This window comes from Heterocephalus glaber, unplaced genomic scaffold (genome assembly GCF_053883595.1).
Source record: "Heterocephalus glaber isolate CG9 unplaced genomic scaffold, H.glaber_assembly_v1.0 deba00001472, whole genome shotgun sequence".
In the NCBI taxonomy this organism is placed as follows: Eukaryota; Metazoa; Chordata; class Mammalia; order Rodentia; family Bathyergidae; genus Heterocephalus; species Heterocephalus glaber.
Window position 1 is genome coordinate 28,485,805 of NW_028258315.1, and position 20,723 is coordinate 28,506,527.

The window sequence follows — 20,723 nt, forward strand, 5'->3', positions numbered from 1 at the left end:
TGCTGCCATTTCTACTTGTCACTGTTGACAAGCAAACAAAAATAACACTAGGAAGCTCTAAGGGAAAAGAAATTCCAGGGAAGAAGATAGGAAGGACATACTCCCTGCCCCCTCACTCCCTAAGGAATTGAAGAAAAATGAAAGGAGAAGATGCATAGCCAGTAGCTTTTTGCAACCCAGGGGCTACTGCAGAATGAGCAGTCTTGGTTTTCATGAAGTTCACTAAAGCCTTGCTTTTGAGCTACAATCACATTCTAATTCTACTGTGAGTCTGCCATAACAGGACAGCTATATTTACTCATGTTGGCATTTTTGGAGTAGCAAATTTTTGGAGTAGAAAAATGGGAATGAGGGAGAGATTCATGTTCTGAAAAGCCATTTGTGCATGGAATGTGTGTCATGCATTTCTTCTCCCGAATATCTTTCTACAGGTAATCTGCAAAACATGCTTCCTCTGCCATTGAAATCTAGCAGGCTAAGTTTCCTGATGATGCATGGAAAGTGATCCTAAAGTCCATTTATATGTTAATTTATTTAGCACTTGAAGCACTTTCACATCCATCAGTTCATGCATTCCACAAGTGTTTATCAGGTGCCTGTGTACCTCACAACCCACTCTGGATGCTGGGAACTGTGCGGTGAGTGAGCAGGCAGTCTCTGGGCAGGATTGGAGGGCATGAATCAAATGAGACAAGTGTAAGTAGATTACTACAAAAGGATTAAGTGTCATGCAAAGTATATCTCAAGGGAGTAGAAGATGGGACTAAATTAGGAAAATGAGCTGTTAGGAACCAGTCTAGTCGAGGGTGGGGCAGACGACAGAACACTTTGGAGTCTAGGAGCATAAGCCGAGGGGCTATCTGTCCTTGTCACTGTGAGAGGAAGAACTCTGTCAGCACTGACCCTCGCTTGAGATCCAGGGAAAACACAGCACACAGGATGGATGTGGGGTGCAAGAGGGAAAAGGTGACATTTGAACACAGACATCTTCCTCATTCTTGTAGACTTCTTCGTTCCTAATCCCCAGGGCTTCACGTGTTCATGACTACAGACTCCAGCACTGTTGTTAAAAAACAAAAAAAGATGGCAAGAAAGGGCAGTACTCCAAAGCGTGTGTAGTCATGACTGGGCATCTCTATCTGCTGTAACTCTGACTTCTCCACAGAGGCTGACTTCAAGGGGAAGATACTGAGCCAAGGTATCACAGAAGGTCTGAATGACTAAAGCCTTTATTGGTGTGTGTGTGAGTATGTGTGTGTGTGTGTGTGTGTGTGTGTGTGTATACACAATTTAAATAATATTAAGCAGTAAAATTAAAAAGTATCACTAAGATTAGAAGCAAATGTTCTTGGCACCAGAGCACTGCTTCTGTTACCTACCTAACTGGACTTCAAGATTTTCTGAAATGTGGTCCCTGAGCCCTAGGCATTAAGAAGCTGCTCAGCTCCTCCTCCAGTGTAACAGAGTGAAATGCTGGGCTCTGAATGTAGGGGTTGGAATGGAGACATGAAGTTTGCTACCAGTGCAGTAGGAGGAGGTATGGGGGCACAGAAGCTGGGAATGAGGTCAGGGGTGAAGTTTCTGTTCATATGGAGCACAGGGGAAGCTTCCTCCACCCCACCCCACCTCAGTTCCACTGAGAAAATCAGGGAGATGCCAGGAGGTAGGGGACAAGACGATGCCACCCTGAGGTTCTTGTGTCAGACTCCAAGCTGGCACATGAGAGGCCAGAGGTGGTATCATTGGTGCTGCTCTGCATCATTTCAGCTGATTGATGTGATCATAGCCAGTCACAAGGTGACAGGTATGTGACTCCCTGCTGTATGGCAAGAATAGTAGAGCACTTGCAGTCCAGCCTGCAAAGCTGTAGTTAATACTGAATAGGCTCTTTGCAAGCTAAGGATACCAGTGTTGCTGCTTGATGCCAGACATCATTCTGTACATTTAAGTATATTAACTCACTTAAACCTTACAATAACTTCTGAGGTGTCTTGTATCTGTGTCCCCACATGACAATGGAATGCTGCTCAGGTGCGCATCTGGTGACATGGCAGAGCTGGGACTCAAGTCACTGGGAGCCCGACTGAAATCAGGCTCTAAACCATACAATGACAAGGGGTTCACTTACAAGGAGTATTGTACAACACACTCCCGGACATGAAGGCAAGCAGAGTGTGCCTATGGGAGACAGGGTTCCCAGAGCATCCACGCTTCTGCACGGGCTGGGAATGGTGCCCACTCATGCATGCCCAGAGCATCTCTGCTCCAGAATGGGGTTGAGGCAGGAAGCTCGATGGCCAGGTCACCCCAGCAGCCACCACAGCCACCATGCTTCCGATGTCACGGAGTGCAACGTTTTGGTCATGGATATCAAAATCCTTTCAGAGGGCCCAGGGATTTAGCTCAGTGGTGCCAGTGCCTGCCTTGCAAGCGCAAGGTCCCGAGTTCGATCCCGATACAAAAAAAAAAAGAAAAGAAAATCCTTCCAGCGAAGTCCACTGGTGGATGAGTGGAGCTCCAGTTCCTGAATGGTCTCCCATAGAAGCACAAGCCTGGAGGGAAAGACTCATTTTTCACCCAGAGATCAAGTAATGAGGTATCTCCAATGAGTGAACCAGGTGAGAGGAAGACATATCCTCCTTCCCTTATAGTCACCCCTATGACCCAGAATTTCACTCACCTATCAGGTAGTCCCTGGCTGTCTGCAGGGACTCTGGGGAGAAGAGCTTCAGGCCATACACGATGTAATGGGGAGGGTGCCTGGATTTGGCTTCTCCATCAAGAAGCAAAACGAGGCCACAGAGAACGCAAAAATAGATGGGTCGGCTATAGGTGATGATTTGGTTGTGTCCCTAGAAAATAAATACAGCTTCTGAGTTGTACCTTTTTATTTTGACTAAATTACAAAAGTGTAGAGTCAATCATTTACATCACATAATTTATACCATTATAACACATCCTTCCCCTTTCCATGCATGCAAAATATCAGGAAGAGAAAAAGGAAAAAGAGTCTGATGCTTATTCTGTCAAATTGGAACAAGATTATTAAAAAGAATGATATGCTTCTCAATTGCAGCAAAATTTACCTAAAAATTTAATTACTATCTTTGGAGGAAATCTAGATCTAATTCAATGCTTTCTCCAACAATAAGACTTCCATTCATCTTGTTCATTTCCAGTGCAAAATTAATTTAAACCCTTGGGCTCTACTAGTAATAAGAAATAGAATTGTAAGTCATGAGCTTAAATTCCCTAGTGCCATAGAAAGCAAAGAAATTTAGATCCAAAGTTATGCTTGCATTGTTTACCATGTCTTGGTGAAATACGGTAGAATATTTCATTCTTTAAACAAACTTGTTAGTTTGACTATTTAAACATCATGTTCTTCTGAAGGGAACCAAATACTTAGCAGACTCATCTTAGCTCACAAGATATTGTTAGAAGAAGTAGAAAGATTTTTTATTCATTTTCTCCCATACTAGAAAAATTTAAGGAAAAGATGTAACATCAACTTCCAGGACAAAAGCCAGCAGTGAATTTACATTGCACAAATCAATACACAATTCATAAGATTTGAAAAACAGACAAAAATGAATTAGGGGGAGATTATACTTTGCAATTCATGAATTACTTTGACTGTAAAGAGTTAAAGATTAAAGTGATACAGTTTCAGATGTGAATTTCTAGTCACTGCTTTGAATAGGTTATATTTAGAAATGCAATTTAAATTGCCACTGCTTCTAAAATAGAAATAGTCCTATTCCAAGACCATCTTTCAATAGGAAGGAAGACACAGGATCTCCACAGAGGCGGGCTATGTTTGGTCCTAAAATCAGACTGAGTCTTGAAAAATATTTTCTTTTGAATCCAACTAGGTCACAGATTAATGAGTATGGAAATACTTTCTTTGCATTAAAGAAAAGAAAAAATTAAAGTCTAAGCTAAATCTAAACCCACTTTTCATCAAGTGAATAGCCAAGTAAATTAGCTGGTATAAATAGCTGTGCGGAATACCGATACACATGTGTAGGGGACATTTCCTCAAACTGACACAGTTCAGGAAATATGATTAAATAGCTAACTTTCATTTGCTTTGATTCTTCTTTTTATTAAAAGGTTAAAATATATTATGTAGCAGCTGAAAGTCTCTGGCCTTGAATAGTTTGAGATTTCATTTTGGGTCTTCCAAGTCAAACCTGATCAGAGATAGGAATGCTCTCTTTGTATTTGTACTTTGAGAAACAGAACATGTGGTGCCCTTACAAAGAGCTTGCCCTCTTCACCATGTTCACACATTTCCTAATTTCCTCATCCTGAATCTGAGGTCTCAAAACCATTCTAAACGTATCACTAATACATAGCACATAAGTCACTTATATCTGCCTTGATTCCTAAGAGCACATACTGACAAAATTTCCTCCCTTGCCAGTTCCTGATTTTATACATAAATCAATCACCAAATCTTCATGAATTTTCTTTCTTTTTTTTTTTTTTAATAAAAATTCCACTCACAGCAAGGTGTGATAATGCACATCTGTAATCCCAGAACTCTGAGAGGCCGAGGAAGAATTGTTAAATTCGAGCCCTGGCCAACTTAGTGATGTAATGAGGACCTGTCTCAAAATAAATAAAAAGGGAGTGGAGATGTAGTTCAGTGTAAAGGCCTTGGGTTCATTGTCCAGTACAGGAAGGGAGAGAGGGAGGGAGGGGGAAAAGAAAAGAAAATATTCCACTTGTTCCATCAGTTGAAGTCTGATCACAGTCTCTTAAAAGTTCACTTAGCTCAGTCATCCTGCATCGGCTTTTCACCTTAAAGTACACTACGGGAAGCACCTCTGAGGTCAGTGGGGAATGTCATACAAGGTTGCAGCACAGACACTGGTGGTGCACATATTCATGTTCCCATCAGCCCCCCACATGCAAACTGTGTGACATGCTAGTCACAGTGTAGTGGCAGAATGAGGAGACAAATCAGAACCACCAGCAAAGCACACCTACATGTACTCAGCGACAAACCAGCCTAATGGTCCTCTTAGGAAGAGAGTGGGATGGTCAGATGTTTTAAAATTTTGTTATTAAGAGCCGAGTGCGGTGGAACACACCTGTAATCCCAATACTCTGGGAGGCTGAGGCAGAAGAATTATGAGTTGAAGCCTAGCCTGGGCAATTCAGTGACTTAGCAAGAATAAAAAATAAAAAAGGGCTGGTGATGTAGCTCAGTGCAAAGGCTCTGGGTTCAACCTCCAGTACCTCAAAAGAAAAAAACTGTTTTTAAGTGAAAAAAGATTTTTATTACAAGGAAGATGGAGCATCAGAGGGTCTTAGAGAACCCAGGGCCTGGGGTATAGCTGGGCCTCAAGAGCAAAGTGAGGATACTGTCCACAGGCTGACTAGAGCCCCTCTAATCCCTGCTGACTATGGGAAACCAGCCCAGGGTGCACCCCAGGGCAGAGCATAGCCACTCACCCACCAGGCTCTCAGACACATGCTCCCATCTTGGCCACACTGCCAGGTCCAGCCATCCCTGAGCTAATATAAACCTACCATAGGGTGATAGCCACTAACCTCTATCCACTCTTTCCATGCCTGGCACTCTCTGCTCTCCCTACTTGGATGTATTCACTCCCTTGTCCTCAGGGCACCCTGAGGAGTGACACTATCACCCTTGTTTCAACAAGAACGAGCTGAGGATAAGGACAGACCGATCTCTGGTTTTAACAATATGTTCAAACTTGCCACCTATGTTTCTGGGAGAAAAAAGCAAAGAATAAACATCAGCCATTTATTCTTAAGTGCAAGAAGTGGCTGAATTGAGTCAGGCACGGTGGCATACACCTGTAATCCCAGCACTCTGGGAGGCTGAGGCAGGAGGATGATAAGTTCAAGTCCAGCCCAAGCAGCTTAGCAAGATCATTTCCCAAAATAAAAAATAAAGAGAGGCTGGGGATGTAGCTCAGTGCAAAGGCCCTGACTTTTACTAGGGTTCAATCCCTAGTACCACCAAAACAACAATAACAGCAACAACAAAAACCGGTAGAATTTATTAATAATCACCTCTCTACAAATACAACAGTCTAGTTTAAAAAGTAGTCAGATCTGTTGATAGCCCTATGTGAATGGAAATTGGCCATGGCTAGAGATGGCATCAGGCTTGAGAGCCAGCTCTGTTCCCAAAACCTCAGTTCTCTCTCAACCCTACTCCTCAAGTTGTCTCATCTATAAATTGAAGATAATAAATTTGCCTCCTAAATATCCACATGGCTCAGTCAGTTTGTAAGAAAAAAACATTTTGCAGCTAGTCTATTTTCTTTCTTCATTTCAACTACTGGAGAAATGCCAATTCAAATAAGGAACTGATCTACTTAAAAATCTGTGTAAGCAAATTGATTACTGCAATAAACATGGTTAGATAGCTACGCCTTACTATGACAGCAAGAAAAATCATTTCTTCCTGCTTCACTATGACAAGCTTGCTCAGATAATGGAACAGCAGCTTGGTCTATTCCTCTAGGAACTAGACAATATTATTCCAACTCAGTGCAGCGACGTGGGGGTCACAATAAGAGCACTGCAAATCTACCAGGGTGGTGGGACGTCCTTGCCCCTCCCATCCTACCACGCTCTGCCTCATTTCTGAGGGTACACACAGGACAGGGATAATATATAACTCCTCCCAACCAAGCTACTCAGAAAATCAGCAACAACGGGGCAAAGACAGGAGAAGGGAGCCAGTGATGCCGCACCGGGGTGGGCTTCCCCAAAAACCTTCAGAGCTGCACGATTCCTTCATACCACCTACCCGAGATTTCTGATGCTAATCACAACAATACATCTTAATAGTCTAATTATGCAGCTGCAACTTATCTTGACATTCAGACTCCGGGAGAAAAGGAGATGTATTATATGTAAACCAATTATGGGGAACAGAGGAATTTAACAAGACAGCGAATAGCATCTATGCCACGTGATCATCCAATTATAAGCTTTTCTTAATTACTATGAGCCAAACATGGGCTACCACAGATTTAAAATCAGTCCTAAATCCTGGATGTGAATTTTTTAAAAGTGCAATAAAGGGAAGATCCAGCTTTTTTTCACTGGAGGAGTTTTCTAGACATTCACAGGAGTTGAGTAACAAAGGCAAGAAGGGTGCTCAGAGAGCTCAGAGGGCCATCCAGCAGTGGGCTCCACTCAAAGAGCAAAGGTAGGTGCCTGCAAGGATGGCACCAACACCATGGTATCTCCAGGCTTCAGGGCCTCAGGGGTGGAACCACTGTGCAGTCACGGCAGAATGCCAGACACCAAGAAGATCAGCTTCAGCAAGCCCAGAGCCTCTGTACTAAATCAGCCCAAAGTCACGGGGTTAAATGGGACCAGTGTACTTAAGAACAAGGAATGAGAAGAGATCAGCTTCATGTAAAAAGAATTATCTATTCAGGGAAATGCAAATTAAAGCCACAATAAGATATTATCACACACCTGTTAGAATGGCTACTATACAAAAGACAGAAAGATAAATTTTAATGAGGATGTGGAGAAAAGGGGACTCCTGTTTACCACTGATGGCACAGCCACTATGGAGGACAGACAGTACCAAAAATGACAAATAGGACCACTATATGATCCAGCAATCTCACTTCTGGGTATATATCCCCAAAAATGAAAATACAGCAGCAAGTTGAAGAGACATCTCCACTGCCACATTCATTGCAGCATTGTTCACAATTGCCAAGATATTGAAACAAATTGTGCAACTTGTAAAGGATGAGCTGATAAAGAAATGTGGTATATATATATATATAAGTGTATATACACACACAAACACACACACACAGAGTAGAATATTATGTAGCCTTTAAAAAGAAGGAAATTTTGTCATTTGCAGCAACATGGATAAACCTGGAGATAATTATGCTAAGAGAAATAAGCCAGCCACATAAAGACAAATTACTTACGTGTGGAATAAAAAAATCATACTCATAGAAGCAGAGAGCAAAATGATGGATGCCAGGGAATGAGAGGAGAGAGGGTACAAAGATTCATGTACACAGAAAGAATAAGTTTTGAAAGTCTATTATTTAGCATGGTGAGTGCAGTTGATAATAATGTATTACAGTCTTGAAAAATGCTGAGAGCAGATTTCAAATGTTCTTACCAGAAAAAAAGGACTGAAGTCAGTTAATTTGATTTTGTCATTCCACCTTGTATACATATATCAAATTATAATGTTTTACCCAAAATATATGCAATAATTCTTTTGAAAAGAAGTATAGGCTTCTGGAATGACCTCTATATGCCAAGCATTGTTCTAAGCACATTGCATGCATTTCTTAATCCCCACAGGCAATTACTTAGCTTTATTTACACATAGGGAAACTGAGGCTGGGAAAGGGCTGGTGGTTTTCTCAGTATCAAATATTCAAGTGGAAGAATAGGAAATAATGGTAGGCGATCTGATGGCAGAGTCCACAGCCTCCCACTGGGCGCTCGGTCCTTCCCAGGATGAGTCGAGAGATAGCAAAGACCCACTGCCGGGCCATGTATCCCCTTCAGCACCCACATCATGCCATGCTCCTCAAACCTAGCCAGAGCATGACCACCATGCATGCACAGTTCTAATACCTTACTTCTGTTTAAACATTCAAGCCTCAAGCTGGGTGTGGTAACCCTAGTCCCCCACGAGGCTGAGGCAGAAGGATCTTGAGTTTGAGCCCAGTCTGGGCAACTCAGCAAATTAGTGAGATCTGGTCTCAAAACAAAACAAAAAGGAGTGAGGATGAAGCACAGTGTAAAGAGCCTAGGTTCAACCCTCAGAGCTGAAAAACCTCCAAGGTACAGATACAGATGCAGATTTTGCCTTTTGAATAGACTCTGGCTTCCCCCTTGTCTCCAACACAAGCAGACGACACAAGCTCCTTGCCTCCATATGGAAACTTACATGTATTGGTGAGGCAGGGTCGGGCTGGACGCTCTGAAACACAAAGCAGAAGTGCCTGTGTCATCTCATGATCGCAAGGCTAGGTCAGGGAGAGCACAGGCAGGGTGAGAGCAGGATGAGGTCTTGCCTTGAGCAGGGAGTATTGGCAGCTGGCCATGACCACACAGAAGAGCAGCACCCACAGGTCTCTGCAGAAGCCTCGGTTCAGTGTCAGAAATCCCAGGAGGGAAACCAGGACGCTGAGCACAATTGCCAGCACATTCTCTTTGACATCTTCAGTCCTGAGCAAAACACATAAAGAGACACAGGGGAAATAAGAGATAAGCTTGCTGGTATTTCAACAGAGGATCCCTGCCTGTGTCTACAAAGACAAGCAGTGACAACAGAGAAGCCACCATACGCAACCTTCCTTATTGCTGTGCTATTCAAAGCAAGTCCTTGTTGTGACCCCAGGTCTCTTTTATTGAAATAAATGAAATACAATCCCATTGGAGTTCCTTGGTCACTGTACTGGTCTTACTGTGATGCTGCAGTCAGTGATGTCTCCTGCAGTCAGGGACTGTTTCAGAGCTCAGGGCTCCCTCAACAGAGGGCAGGAGGTGGGACCTTAATACTCAGCTAAGGCCAGAAGTCAGATAGCAGACTGGCCAGACACCAGATAATGTCTCTGAGAGCCACAGTTTGCTGAGGACTTTCAGAAGCTCAGAGCTCCAGCTGGAGAACAGAGAAGAGCTGAGACCTCCCAGACTGTAGGCAGCCAGAGTGCCACAGGGTGATTTTGTTTGGGGGACTTCCCATGTGAGATGGAGGATCCCCCAGACCAGATGTGGAGTGTTAACAGGTGGGCATGCAAAGGGGTGGTTTTAGACATTGATGGGAATGGGTCAAGGGCTGGTCATGGTGCCAGGGCAGACAGGACATAGCTAGGGCAGGCAGGGCTGCATGGCAGGGCAAGGCTGATATGTCAAAGGCCAGGTGGTCAGGGAATGACTGCGGAAGTGCTGGGGGGAGCAGGCAGGGACAAGCAGAGATTTGGAATATGATTTCAGAGTTGAGAGGACGGGAGACAGAGTGGAGCACTGGGAGGGGTTACTGAAATGGAGGTAGGGGAGATGGTGACAGCAGTGTAGACACAGTCAGGGAAAAAGAATTCAGAGATTTAGTGGAGCATTCATAAGAATTCTGAGAACACTTCTGACCTTACCAATTTTACTCATGTGTATATAGGTTTCCCCCACTAAATTATGATCATTTTTAGGTAAGGTTAATTGACAACTTGTGCCTGACATGTAGACAGTCAGGAATGTTTTTTCAAATTAACAGACTTTATTTTTTTTTGAGATATTTTAACTTTGTAGGGAAAGTGAGGGGAAAGTTCCTACATTCCCCCCTCCTGCCAGGTACACATATGCAATATCCCCACCCTCAGCATCCCATACCAGAGAGGAACACTCTCTATCATCAAGGACCTACACGGATGTGTCCTCATTACCTAAGTCCAGAATTTACATGAAGGCTCACGGTTGGTGTTGACAAATACATGATGATGTGTACCATGATCATAGCATCACAGAGTAGTGTCACTGCCCAAGAACCAGCTGGGTTCACCTCTTCATCTCTCCCTCTTCCAACCTCCTATAATCTCCATCTTTTTATTTGTTCAAAGTTTGGCCTGTTCCCAAATGTCACACAGTTGGAATTATGCAGTACATAGCTTCTGAAGACTGGCTTGTTTCACTTAGTCATATGCATTTGCTTCCTCGGGGACTCTCTATGGCTTGATAGCCCATTTCTTTTTATCCCATGTAATAATTCATGGTACGGATGCACCACAGTTTGCCCATTTACTCACTAAGTTTGCTTCTAAGTTTTGACATTGTTATAAAGCTGTATAAACATTCATGTGCCAATGTTTGTTTTGTTTTGTATTTGTTGTTTTTGAATGGACATACATCTTCCACTAAATACCAAGGAGTATGACAGCTGGATCATGCAGTAGGAATATGTTTGCTTTTGTAAGAAACTGCAGAACCGTTTTCCAAAGTGGCTGCACCTTTTCTCATTCCCACCCACAGTGAGCCAGAGTTCTGCTGTTCCATGTCCTTGTCAGCTTCTGTTTTGGATTTACACCACTCTAAAGGTTGGGTGGCAGTATCTCATTGCTGTATTGATCTGCATTTCCCTGACAGTATAAGATGTACGGCATCACTTTATGTGTTTCTTTGCCATCATTCTTCTTTGTTGAGGTTTCTGTTTGGATCTTAAATCACTTTTGTGTTTATTTTCTCTTTTTTTCCCCATAAGATATGAGGTGTACCTCAATATTTTAAACTCTACTCCACTATTTTATTCTATCCCATTGTGTTTTCTTTTTCTTTTCTTTTTTTATTAGTCCATTCTAGTTATGCAGAATAGTGGGTTTCTTTTTGGGATATTTGTATATACATATAATATCATTTTTTTATTGTTGAGCTTGAAGTGTTCTTTGCATATTTTGGATAACAGCACTTTGTCAGATTGACCTTTGTAAATACTCTTCCAGCTGTAGAATATTTTTTAGTGAATAAATAAATCAGTGAAAAATGGCCCAAATCTAATACTGACACATGAAAATGCCTCAATAGCCAAGGAAAAAAGAGAGGAACAACTAAGGAGAAAACATGTAAGGACGCACAGTAAATGCATGAATCATTTGGAAAGGATATATATCTATATATATATGATAGATATATGTCATAGATACACATATGTGTGTATATGTGATATATAATCATATATATCATTTGAAAAGTATACACACACACACACACACACATAGAGACAGAGACGGAGAGAGAGGAGGAGAGGGAAAGAAAGACTTCAGGGATTCAAAGGAACAGAAACCAGAGCAGCAAAGCAAGCCCTGCTTGGAGTTGGGCCTGCCAAGAAGCAGAGCCTGGTGGATAGGAAACTTGGGGCCCGCAGCCAGGAAGTGGACAACCTGATCACTTTGGCTGGACAGGACAGCAGCTGACATGACAAGATAATAGGAGCAAGGTGAACAGAGGATGCGGAAAGGTAAAGAAATGTTAAGTATTTAGGTATGGTAATGCTAATATTGAAAATTAAAAATAACTCTTTGGGGAAACATACATATTTAGTGAAAGGGGAAATCTGTGTATCTTTTATTTCCTACTATGTATTTTTAATGGAGGTAAATGTATTTTTCCATTCAGGGCCATAAAATTCATTTCATGTTTTTCAGTGTGCTCATAACATTTTGATGTGTACTTAAAAATATCTAAAGGTCTAGGAAATAAAACCAAACAATATTTCAACTTTTAAAAGTTTTTTTTTTCCATTTGGAGAGACAGAATAAAGTTTCTAGAGAGTATTTTGCCCAGATATTCTTCCACCTGGAATTCATTTCTCTGCTCCAGCCTCCATTACTCCCTTGCCTTGGTTTCTCCTCTGTCTATCCTTAAATGCTGAGTTCACAAGTTAAATCTCCAGCCAAGGAGTGCCCTGATGAAGGCTACACTTCAGAAAGATTTATTGAGAAGAGGTTTATGAGGTGCACTGGTAGGGAAAGAGACAAAGGAAGGACAAATAGCACTCCCAAGAGAGGTAACCCAGCGCCTAGAAGAGCCACATAGCAGGAGAATTGGAAAGGACACACGACTTTATACACACACCAGGGCCAGACAGAAAAGACCCCCTGATCTTGAACAACTGGACTGTGTACAACAAGGACTGATTAAGCAAACAAAGTCAAATCCAAGACTTCCATCTTGGGGGGAAAGAATTGTGACAGAACTGATGCCCAGAACTAGCCTCGGAGCTGACTGGCAAAGAGAATTGACTCAGTCTGTTCATTCAACAAAAGTACTGGTCCTAGGTCACATTCTGGGCAGTAATTAATAATAATAACAGTAACTAATATTTAAAGAAGACTTTTATGGGATAAATTGATTTAATCCTCACAATCTTACAACGGCACAGGTTATCCCCATTTAACAGACAGGAAACTGAGGCACAGAGAGGCTTGGTAGTCATCCAAAGGTCTCAGCACAGGGAAGTGCTGGAGTCTGGTTTCTAAGGATGCACTGCAGCACCCAGGCTCCCCACATCCCCTAGGGCTCTGGGGACAAGGGAGCCATGCTGTCTCTACATCATCTGTGAGCACAAAATTTAAAACTCTTTGTGACTACAAAACAGAGGATTAAGGGGCTGGGGATTTAGCTCAGTGGTTCCACTGCTTGCTTTGGAAGCACAAGGTCCTGAGTTCGATTCCTGTTACCATAAAAAAAAAAGAAAGAAAAAAATCCAGTGACACAAAACAGGGGATTAAAACCATAAAACTATAAGCATTTTTAAAAGGCAATAATCTTCTGTTTATCCTTTTTTTAGATCTCAACTGAATTTCTGGTGAATTTCTTTTTATCATTGAGTAGATTATGAATTAAAAATCTACCAAAAGATTTGTTTTTAACATGAAGGGTTAACACAAGCCACTCTACATTTCAATAATTCCTTTTTAACAGAAAAAACATAACATTTGAAAAATGCCTCATCTAACAGAATGTATTGTCTTGGATTATTAGTTAAATATGAAATGTTCCCTTACTCGTGTGCCCTTTGGGTACCATAGTGTTGTTAGCAAAACCATTATAACTCCATTCCCTGACTTGTGGGTCCTGAAATTTACTGTTGTAATTTTGCAAGACTATCGTTTTTTTCTGTGTGTGATCACACCGTTTAAGACATTATTGTAACATTACTATAACAAGTAGTCACAAGGGGACTGACAGCAACAATGTGGCCTTGCTATTGCCCCTTTGGGCTGGTGCTGAGCTGTGAAACAGCTGAGCTAAGACAGTTTTAGCAACAGCTCTTGAATTTTCAAACCAGTCTCCCTGCCAGAGCTACAGCCCTAGAAGATCACAGCAGTGACCTCTGCACAATCTGAGGAGGGAAGGATAGAAAGAAAAGCCCCCGCCCAAGCCCATCTCCATTACACCAGAACCAGCTGGAAACATCCTGCCTGCCCCCCACCCCCCCCACACACAGTGGCCACATCTCCAGCCTGGAAATATTGTATGCCGGAGGACAACTGTAAGAGGTGAGAAGAGGGAAAGATTAGCATCTGAGCTGGTGCACATCAGGCAGGAGCACTAAATGAGAATCCAGGTCCAGGGAAAAACGAGGCATCACCCTACTTCATCTCCTCCATTCCAGGCCCTGTGATGCAGACAAAGACATAGGCTTTTCTACAAATATGGGCCAGGGCATGAGTAGCCCAAAGTGTGAACTGTCCCCAAAGCTAACCTAAATCCAGACCATGTCACCCATTCTCATACCTCCAGTTGCAGCAACTATAGTTCAAGGTTTTCACTCTCAGGATCTTAGTTCTTTGACTTGGGGTTTGCAGCAGTGAAGTCTAGGAACTCTTGGAAATGTTCCAGGGAACCTTAACAAGCAGCAGTTTTCTTTTTGAAGCATGCAATGTGCACAGTGATGCCCTGTTGCGTCTGGTCACGCACATCACACATGCATGCTCAGTGGCTTACCGATCAAGTAATGCCAACAAGGTGAGCCGGTCGTACCAGACTTTGATCCACTTGCCAGGAAAAATGATAAATTTGTAAAACTGTTCTCTGTTAAATTTTCCTGGTGCTGAAGAACATGATGAGTCTTCCAGATCCTGACTTACAAGCTTTTAGATAACAAAAGAAACAAAAGAGAGGGTTTCACAGTGCCAAGCTATTGTCACAAAATACACAATAACTTTAAAATGCAAAAAGCAGATCCCAAATCCTGAAATGCAAACCAACACATTTCATTCAAAATGGATACTCTAAAAAAAGGATAAAGATCAACAAAAAGTCAACACATACCAATTCATTTTAATGTACCATTAAAATTATGCTACTCATCAATCAAACCATGACTGCTCATTAAGGACATGAAACTGGCATGGAAATAATTCTTATTAAAGAGAAAAACCAAACCAAAAGCTCTTAAATGACTTAATTTTTTCAAATGGTGTAAGTAAATGCAATACTGAGATAAATATTCAAATTTTACTATGACTCCAGAGATTTTCATCAATGACACTCAGGTCATTGGTGAAGCTTGCCTTCAGAAAAACAGAAATATACACTGAAACAAATCTAAACCAGCAAGACTGAAATATGGGGAAATTGAGACCCAGACTGGAAAAGTTTTAACCCCCATCACACTAATTCTGTGGAAAAAATTTTTTGGAAAAAACAGTCATCATTCATCAAACACTCAGTGAGGGACCCTTACTGGCCTGGCTCCAGGTTGGGAGGAGGAAAATAAAAATGCTGCAGCCCAGAGAAGGCTCAGACCCAGACCTGGGCCTCACATCAGCACCAGGGACTATCGGACTCTGCCCCTCGGGTGCATGGGGACCCCCAGGGTGTGAAGCCACAGGAGGAAGGGTGCAGAGGCAGGAAGAAGAAAAGGAAGACTTCAGGGGAAAATAGCAGAACTTCTTTCTACTGAGGTCTGACTCTCTGGAGTGAAAATGGTTAAAAGAACCTGTTACAATGGCATTCCCAGAAACTCTGCCTGCAATTCAATGCCAATTAACATACATCTCATTTCTTCATTATGAGTGAGGAATAAGGTATTCCATACTACTAAATTCCCCAGAAAAGTAATGATTACCCTCCTTAAAGAGAAGGTATTTAACACTGACTTTTGCTACAGTCATCTGCCAAAAGTCTACGATTTTACCTCCTCGTGCTATTCAGTCATCTCTAGGTGCACTTGATGCTTCGTCAGCATTAGGTTCCCCAGCCTCACTGTCCCACTGTGCTGTGCATCTGCAAAGGCCCCAAGAACCTGCCCTGCTTAGGGTATTTTTCTCCACATTGCCTTTTAAAGGACTATCTTTTTCAAAAAGTATTTTTATTAACTACTAAATAGAAACCAATGCATACTTTAAATGTATATAAAGAAAAACAATTTGATGATTATCACACAGTATTTTCTTTTTTATAAAAAAAAAGGAAACATTACCATTAGTATTGATGTGTCTAACTAGGGTCCTCCCCACAATCTCACCTTTCTTTCTCCTTCACAAATAGTAAACATCCTGAATTTGTGTTTATTTATCATCCCGTCTTTTTCTGCTTTTACTATTCTTATTTCCAACATTTCTGCATTATTCAGGTTTATACATTATGAACTTCATATTTAGAAAATTACAGCATTCATATCCTTGTGCAATTTGCTTTTTGCTCTTCTTCCCACTCATTCTGTTCCTGAGACTGATCGAGATTGTGTTTTGTAGCTGTAACATCTGTTTCTTGCTATGTATCATATTCCATCACATGCCATCATACATCAAGGTTTATTTACGCATTTTACTGGTGAACATTTTAAAGTTTTGTTCTTCTTTCTCTTTTGTTGAGGGGGGGCCTACGAGAATTCTGGGACACATCTCCCACTACAAATGTGCAACAATTTCTTTAGACTAGGCCCAAATCCATGCAATTAGGAATGAAAAGGATGAAATTACAATGGACCCAGCAGAAATCCAGAGGATCATCAATACCTACTTCCAGAACCTATACGCCAATAAGATGGAAAACACAGAAGAAATGGACAGATTCCTAGATACGTATGAATTACCAAAGTTGAAAGAAGAACATCTAAAAATTCTAAACAACCCAATATCAATCAATGAAATTGAAAACGTAATTTAAAACTTACCAAGAAAAGCCAGGGTCCTGATGGCTTCACTGCCGAATTCTACAAGACATTTAGAGAGGAACTACTGCCACAACTGTTTAAACTCTTCAATGAAATTGAAAGGGAAGCAATACTCCCAAATTCATTCCTGAAAGCAAGCATCATCGTGATCCCCAAAGCAGAGAAAGACCCAACCGAAAAAGAGAACTATAGGCCAATCTCACTAATGAACATAGATGCAAAAATCCTTAATAAGATACTGGCAAATAGAATGCAGAAGATCATCAAGATCATACACCCTGACCAAGTGGGATTCATTCCAGGGATTCAGGGATGATTCAATATCTGAAAATCAATCAATGTAATACACTATATCAATAGCGCCAAGGACAAAAACCATATGATCATCTCAATAGATGCAGAAAAAGCATTTGACAAAATCCAACACGCATTTAAGATAAAAATCTTCCACAAAATTGGAATAGATGGTCTCTACCTCAATCTGATAAAAGCCATCTATGAAAACCCAATAGCCAATATCATGCTAAATGGTCAAAAACTGAAATCCTTCACACTAAAATCAGGAACAAGACAAGGATGACCACTATCACTACATCTGATCAATATAGTCTTGGAAGCATTAGCCACAGCCATTAGACAAGAGAAAGAAATAAAAGCAATAAAGATAGAAAATGAAGAAGTCAAATTGTCATTATTTGCAGATGACATGATACTCTATATAGAAGAACCAAAGATCTCCACCAAAAGTCTTCTAGACTTAATAACAAAATTCAGTAAAGTAGCTGGATACAAGGTCAACACACAAAAATCAATAGCTTTCCTCTACATGAACAACAGAGAGAAATAGGTAAATAATTCTTTCACAATAGCACCCAAGAAACTGGAATCAACCTAACAATAGAAATCAAAGACCTTTTCTCTGAAAACTATAGCACTCTGAAAAGAGAGATTGAAGATGATATCAGAAAATGGAAAGACATCCCTTGCTCCTGCATAGGAAGAATCAACATAGTGAAAATGGCTATACTTCCAAAACTGCTGTATAGATTCAATGCAATCCCAACTGAAATTCCAGCAGCATACTTCATAGACCTTGAGAAGACAATCCAAAAATTCATTTGGAACAAGAAGAGACCCAGAATAGCAAAAGCAATTCAAGGTAACAGAGACATGGCTGGGGGTATTAGAACCTGCAGCTTGAAGCTATACTACAAAGCTAATATGATAAAAACAGCATGGTACTGACAAAGAAACAGACATGAGGATCAGTGGAACAGATTAGAAGATGCAGAAACAACGCCAGACACACTCAGCCACCTCATCTTCGACAAAGGAGCCAAACACCCTCACTGGAGGAAAGATCACCTCTTTAATAAATGGTGCTGGAAAAATCGGGTTTCAACTTACCAAAGATTAAACCTAGACCTATATCTCTCACCATGCACTAAACTAAAATTGAAATGAATTAAAGATCTAAATATTAAAACAAAAACGGTGAACCAGCTGGAACAGAGGTTAGGTAGAACTCTTGAAGACATTGGTGTAGGAAAAGATTTTATGAACAAAACCTCAGTTCCCCATGAACTAGCACAAACAATCAACAAGTGGGATCTCTTCTTATTAAAAATCTTCTGCACATCAAGAGAACCCACCAACAGAGTGAAGAGACAACCCACAATGTGGGAAAAAAATTCACCTGCTTTTCCTTAGACAAAGGTCTGCTATCTAGAATCTATAAAGAACTTAAAAAATCAGACCTCCCAAATTGAAAGACCCAATCCAAAAATGGGCATCTGAAATGAACAGACATTCCTCAGACAAACAAGAAGAAATAGTAAATAAACGTATGAAAAAATGTTCAACATCACTGGTTATTCAAGAGATGCAAATGAAAACAATGCTGAGATTCCACCTCACTCCAGAAAGAATGGCTGCTATCATGAAATCAACCAATAACAAATGCTGGCGGGGCTGTGGGGAAAGAGAAACACTGCTTCACTGCTGGTGGGAATGTAGACTGGTGCAACCACTGTGGAAATCAGTATGGAGATCCCTCAAAGAATGAGGAATGGAAGTCCCATTTGACCCAGCTATTCCACTGCTGGGGATCTTCCCCAAAGAACTGAAAGAATCATACCACAGTCATATATGTGCACCCATGTTCGTAGCAGCACAATTTGTAACAGCTAAAACTCAGAAGCAGCTCAATTGCCCATCAACTGGAGACTGGATAAAGAAACTGTGGGGTTTTTTATAAAATGGAGTACTACTCAGCCATAAAAAATGAGAAATTAGAGACTTTTATAGCTCAATGGGTGCACATTGAGGCCATCTCAAGTGAAATAAATAGGACACACGTGTAAATACTGAATAGTTTCTCTAGTGTGAGAAACTGAAAGTGTAAATAAGGACTAAAAGGTATGATAACGTGAAATAGGAAGAAAAGGGGCCAAGGGGAAGGGGAAGTGGGTTGGGTAGGTGATAGGAAAGAAGGGAATGGAATTAATGTGAGAAAATGAAAAAATGGAAACAAAGTCTCTGTAAATAGGGAGGGATGGAGGGGTTGAAGGGAGGGCAGGAGAATGGGAAAAAAATAAGAACAAAGAGAGATTATGTAAAGGTGCAAATCTCCAATGATGAATGTCATTATATTGTATACCTAAAATGTACGAAGAAAATTAATTTTAAAAAATAAAATTATACATGTAACAAAAAAGAATTTCTTTAGACTATACATCCATTTTAGGAATACAAATGTTCAACTTTACTGGGAAACATACAGTACTGATTTTTCCAAGAAATGTACAAATGTACCAGGAATGGAATGTTGGGCGTGGTAATGTTCAGTTTACCAGGTAACAGCAAAGTGTCTTCTGAAGTGGTCTTACCACCTCCTATCTCCACAACGGCACAGAAATGCTGCATTGCTGCATATCCCCAACCACATTTGACAGTGTTGGGCTATTTTTAATGTTTGCCAATCAAGCAAGTATAAAAGGGTATTTCACTTATATTCTACTCTGCATGTCTATCATTGTTAATGAAGTTAAGCATCTCTGTTCATTTTAATTATCTCTTTATGAAAGGATTTGCCCATTTCTTGGTTCTCTTGTTTGTCTTTAACTTGCATGTGTTATGTATGTGCATGAACACGTGTGGCCAAGCAGGACTGTATCAACTTCTTTAAGCTGTGTGGTTTTGACTTCCACATTTAAATCATTAGTCTACCAGGAATTTATTTTTTATATGGTGTAAGGGTCCATTATCTCCAGTTATTAAAATGTTCATACTTTTCTCACCCACTTACCAGAACACTAGTGCCTAAATTCATGTGTTATTTTAGCTTTTACTTTTTTTTTTTGGTACTGGTGATCGAACTCGGGTCCTTGTGCTTGCACAGCTGGCAGCGAGAACACTGAGCTAAATCCCCGGCCCATTTTTACATTTTTTATTATTTTTACTACCCCATTCTTTCAGCATCTTCTGGAATTCTAACGAGAAATACATTAGCCCCTCTCCTGTTCTCCACAATTCTAACCTTCCTATTTTCCTCTTTGTCTCTCTGTCTGTGTGCTATATTTAAATAATTTCTTCAGATCTAACCTCTATTCTACTAAATCACTCATGTGTCAAACGTCCTGTTAAATCCATCTAGGTCTTGTTTTCATTTCTAAGTATAAAGTACATTTTCAGATGTGTTTGTGGACAATAAGGAAAGCACCTCCTCGAGCTGGGGTAATATCACACCCTGAGCCATCAGAGAAGGGATTCAAAAATCATGTGAAGACTTCCTCTGCATTGTTTGTGAAACTTACTAAAGATTCTGATTTATCTAGCTGTTTACTGCTGCTTCAGTGAAAATACTTATTTTTTAAAATCCCCACAGAATTTGATGGAAAAAAGAAATGATTTGACTTCTTCTATGGGAAAATAATGTCTAAGGAATTTCATTTTTTGTCTTAAACAGCAAGGAAGCTAAGAGCATAATGTTTTGGTGAATTACAAATAATTATTTTCTGTTCATTTTGTGGTACAAAATTCAAATTCTGATCCAAGTTTT

General features: G+C 40.8%; 1 protein-coding gene across 2 annotated transcripts in view; it reads right to left on the minus strand.

Annotated features, from left to right (window-relative positions):
- Positions 1-20,723, minus strand: part of Pcnx2 (pecanex 2) — a 226,460-nt gene that overhangs the window by 152,035 nt on the left and 53,702 nt on the right. For both annotated transcript variants that reach the window (XM_087181900.1, XM_087181901.1), the window contains exons 10-13: positions 14,488-14,633; positions 9,066-9,219; positions 8,939-8,971; positions 2,681-2,852 (exon numbers count right to left, since the gene is read on the minus strand). In XM_087181900.1, coding sequence (XP_087038026.1) covers positions 2,681-2,852; positions 8,939-8,971; positions 9,066-9,219; positions 14,488-14,633 — 505 coding nt within the window. The remainder of the gene's footprint in view (positions 1-2,680; positions 2,853-8,938; positions 8,972-9,065; positions 9,220-14,487; positions 14,634-20,723) is intronic.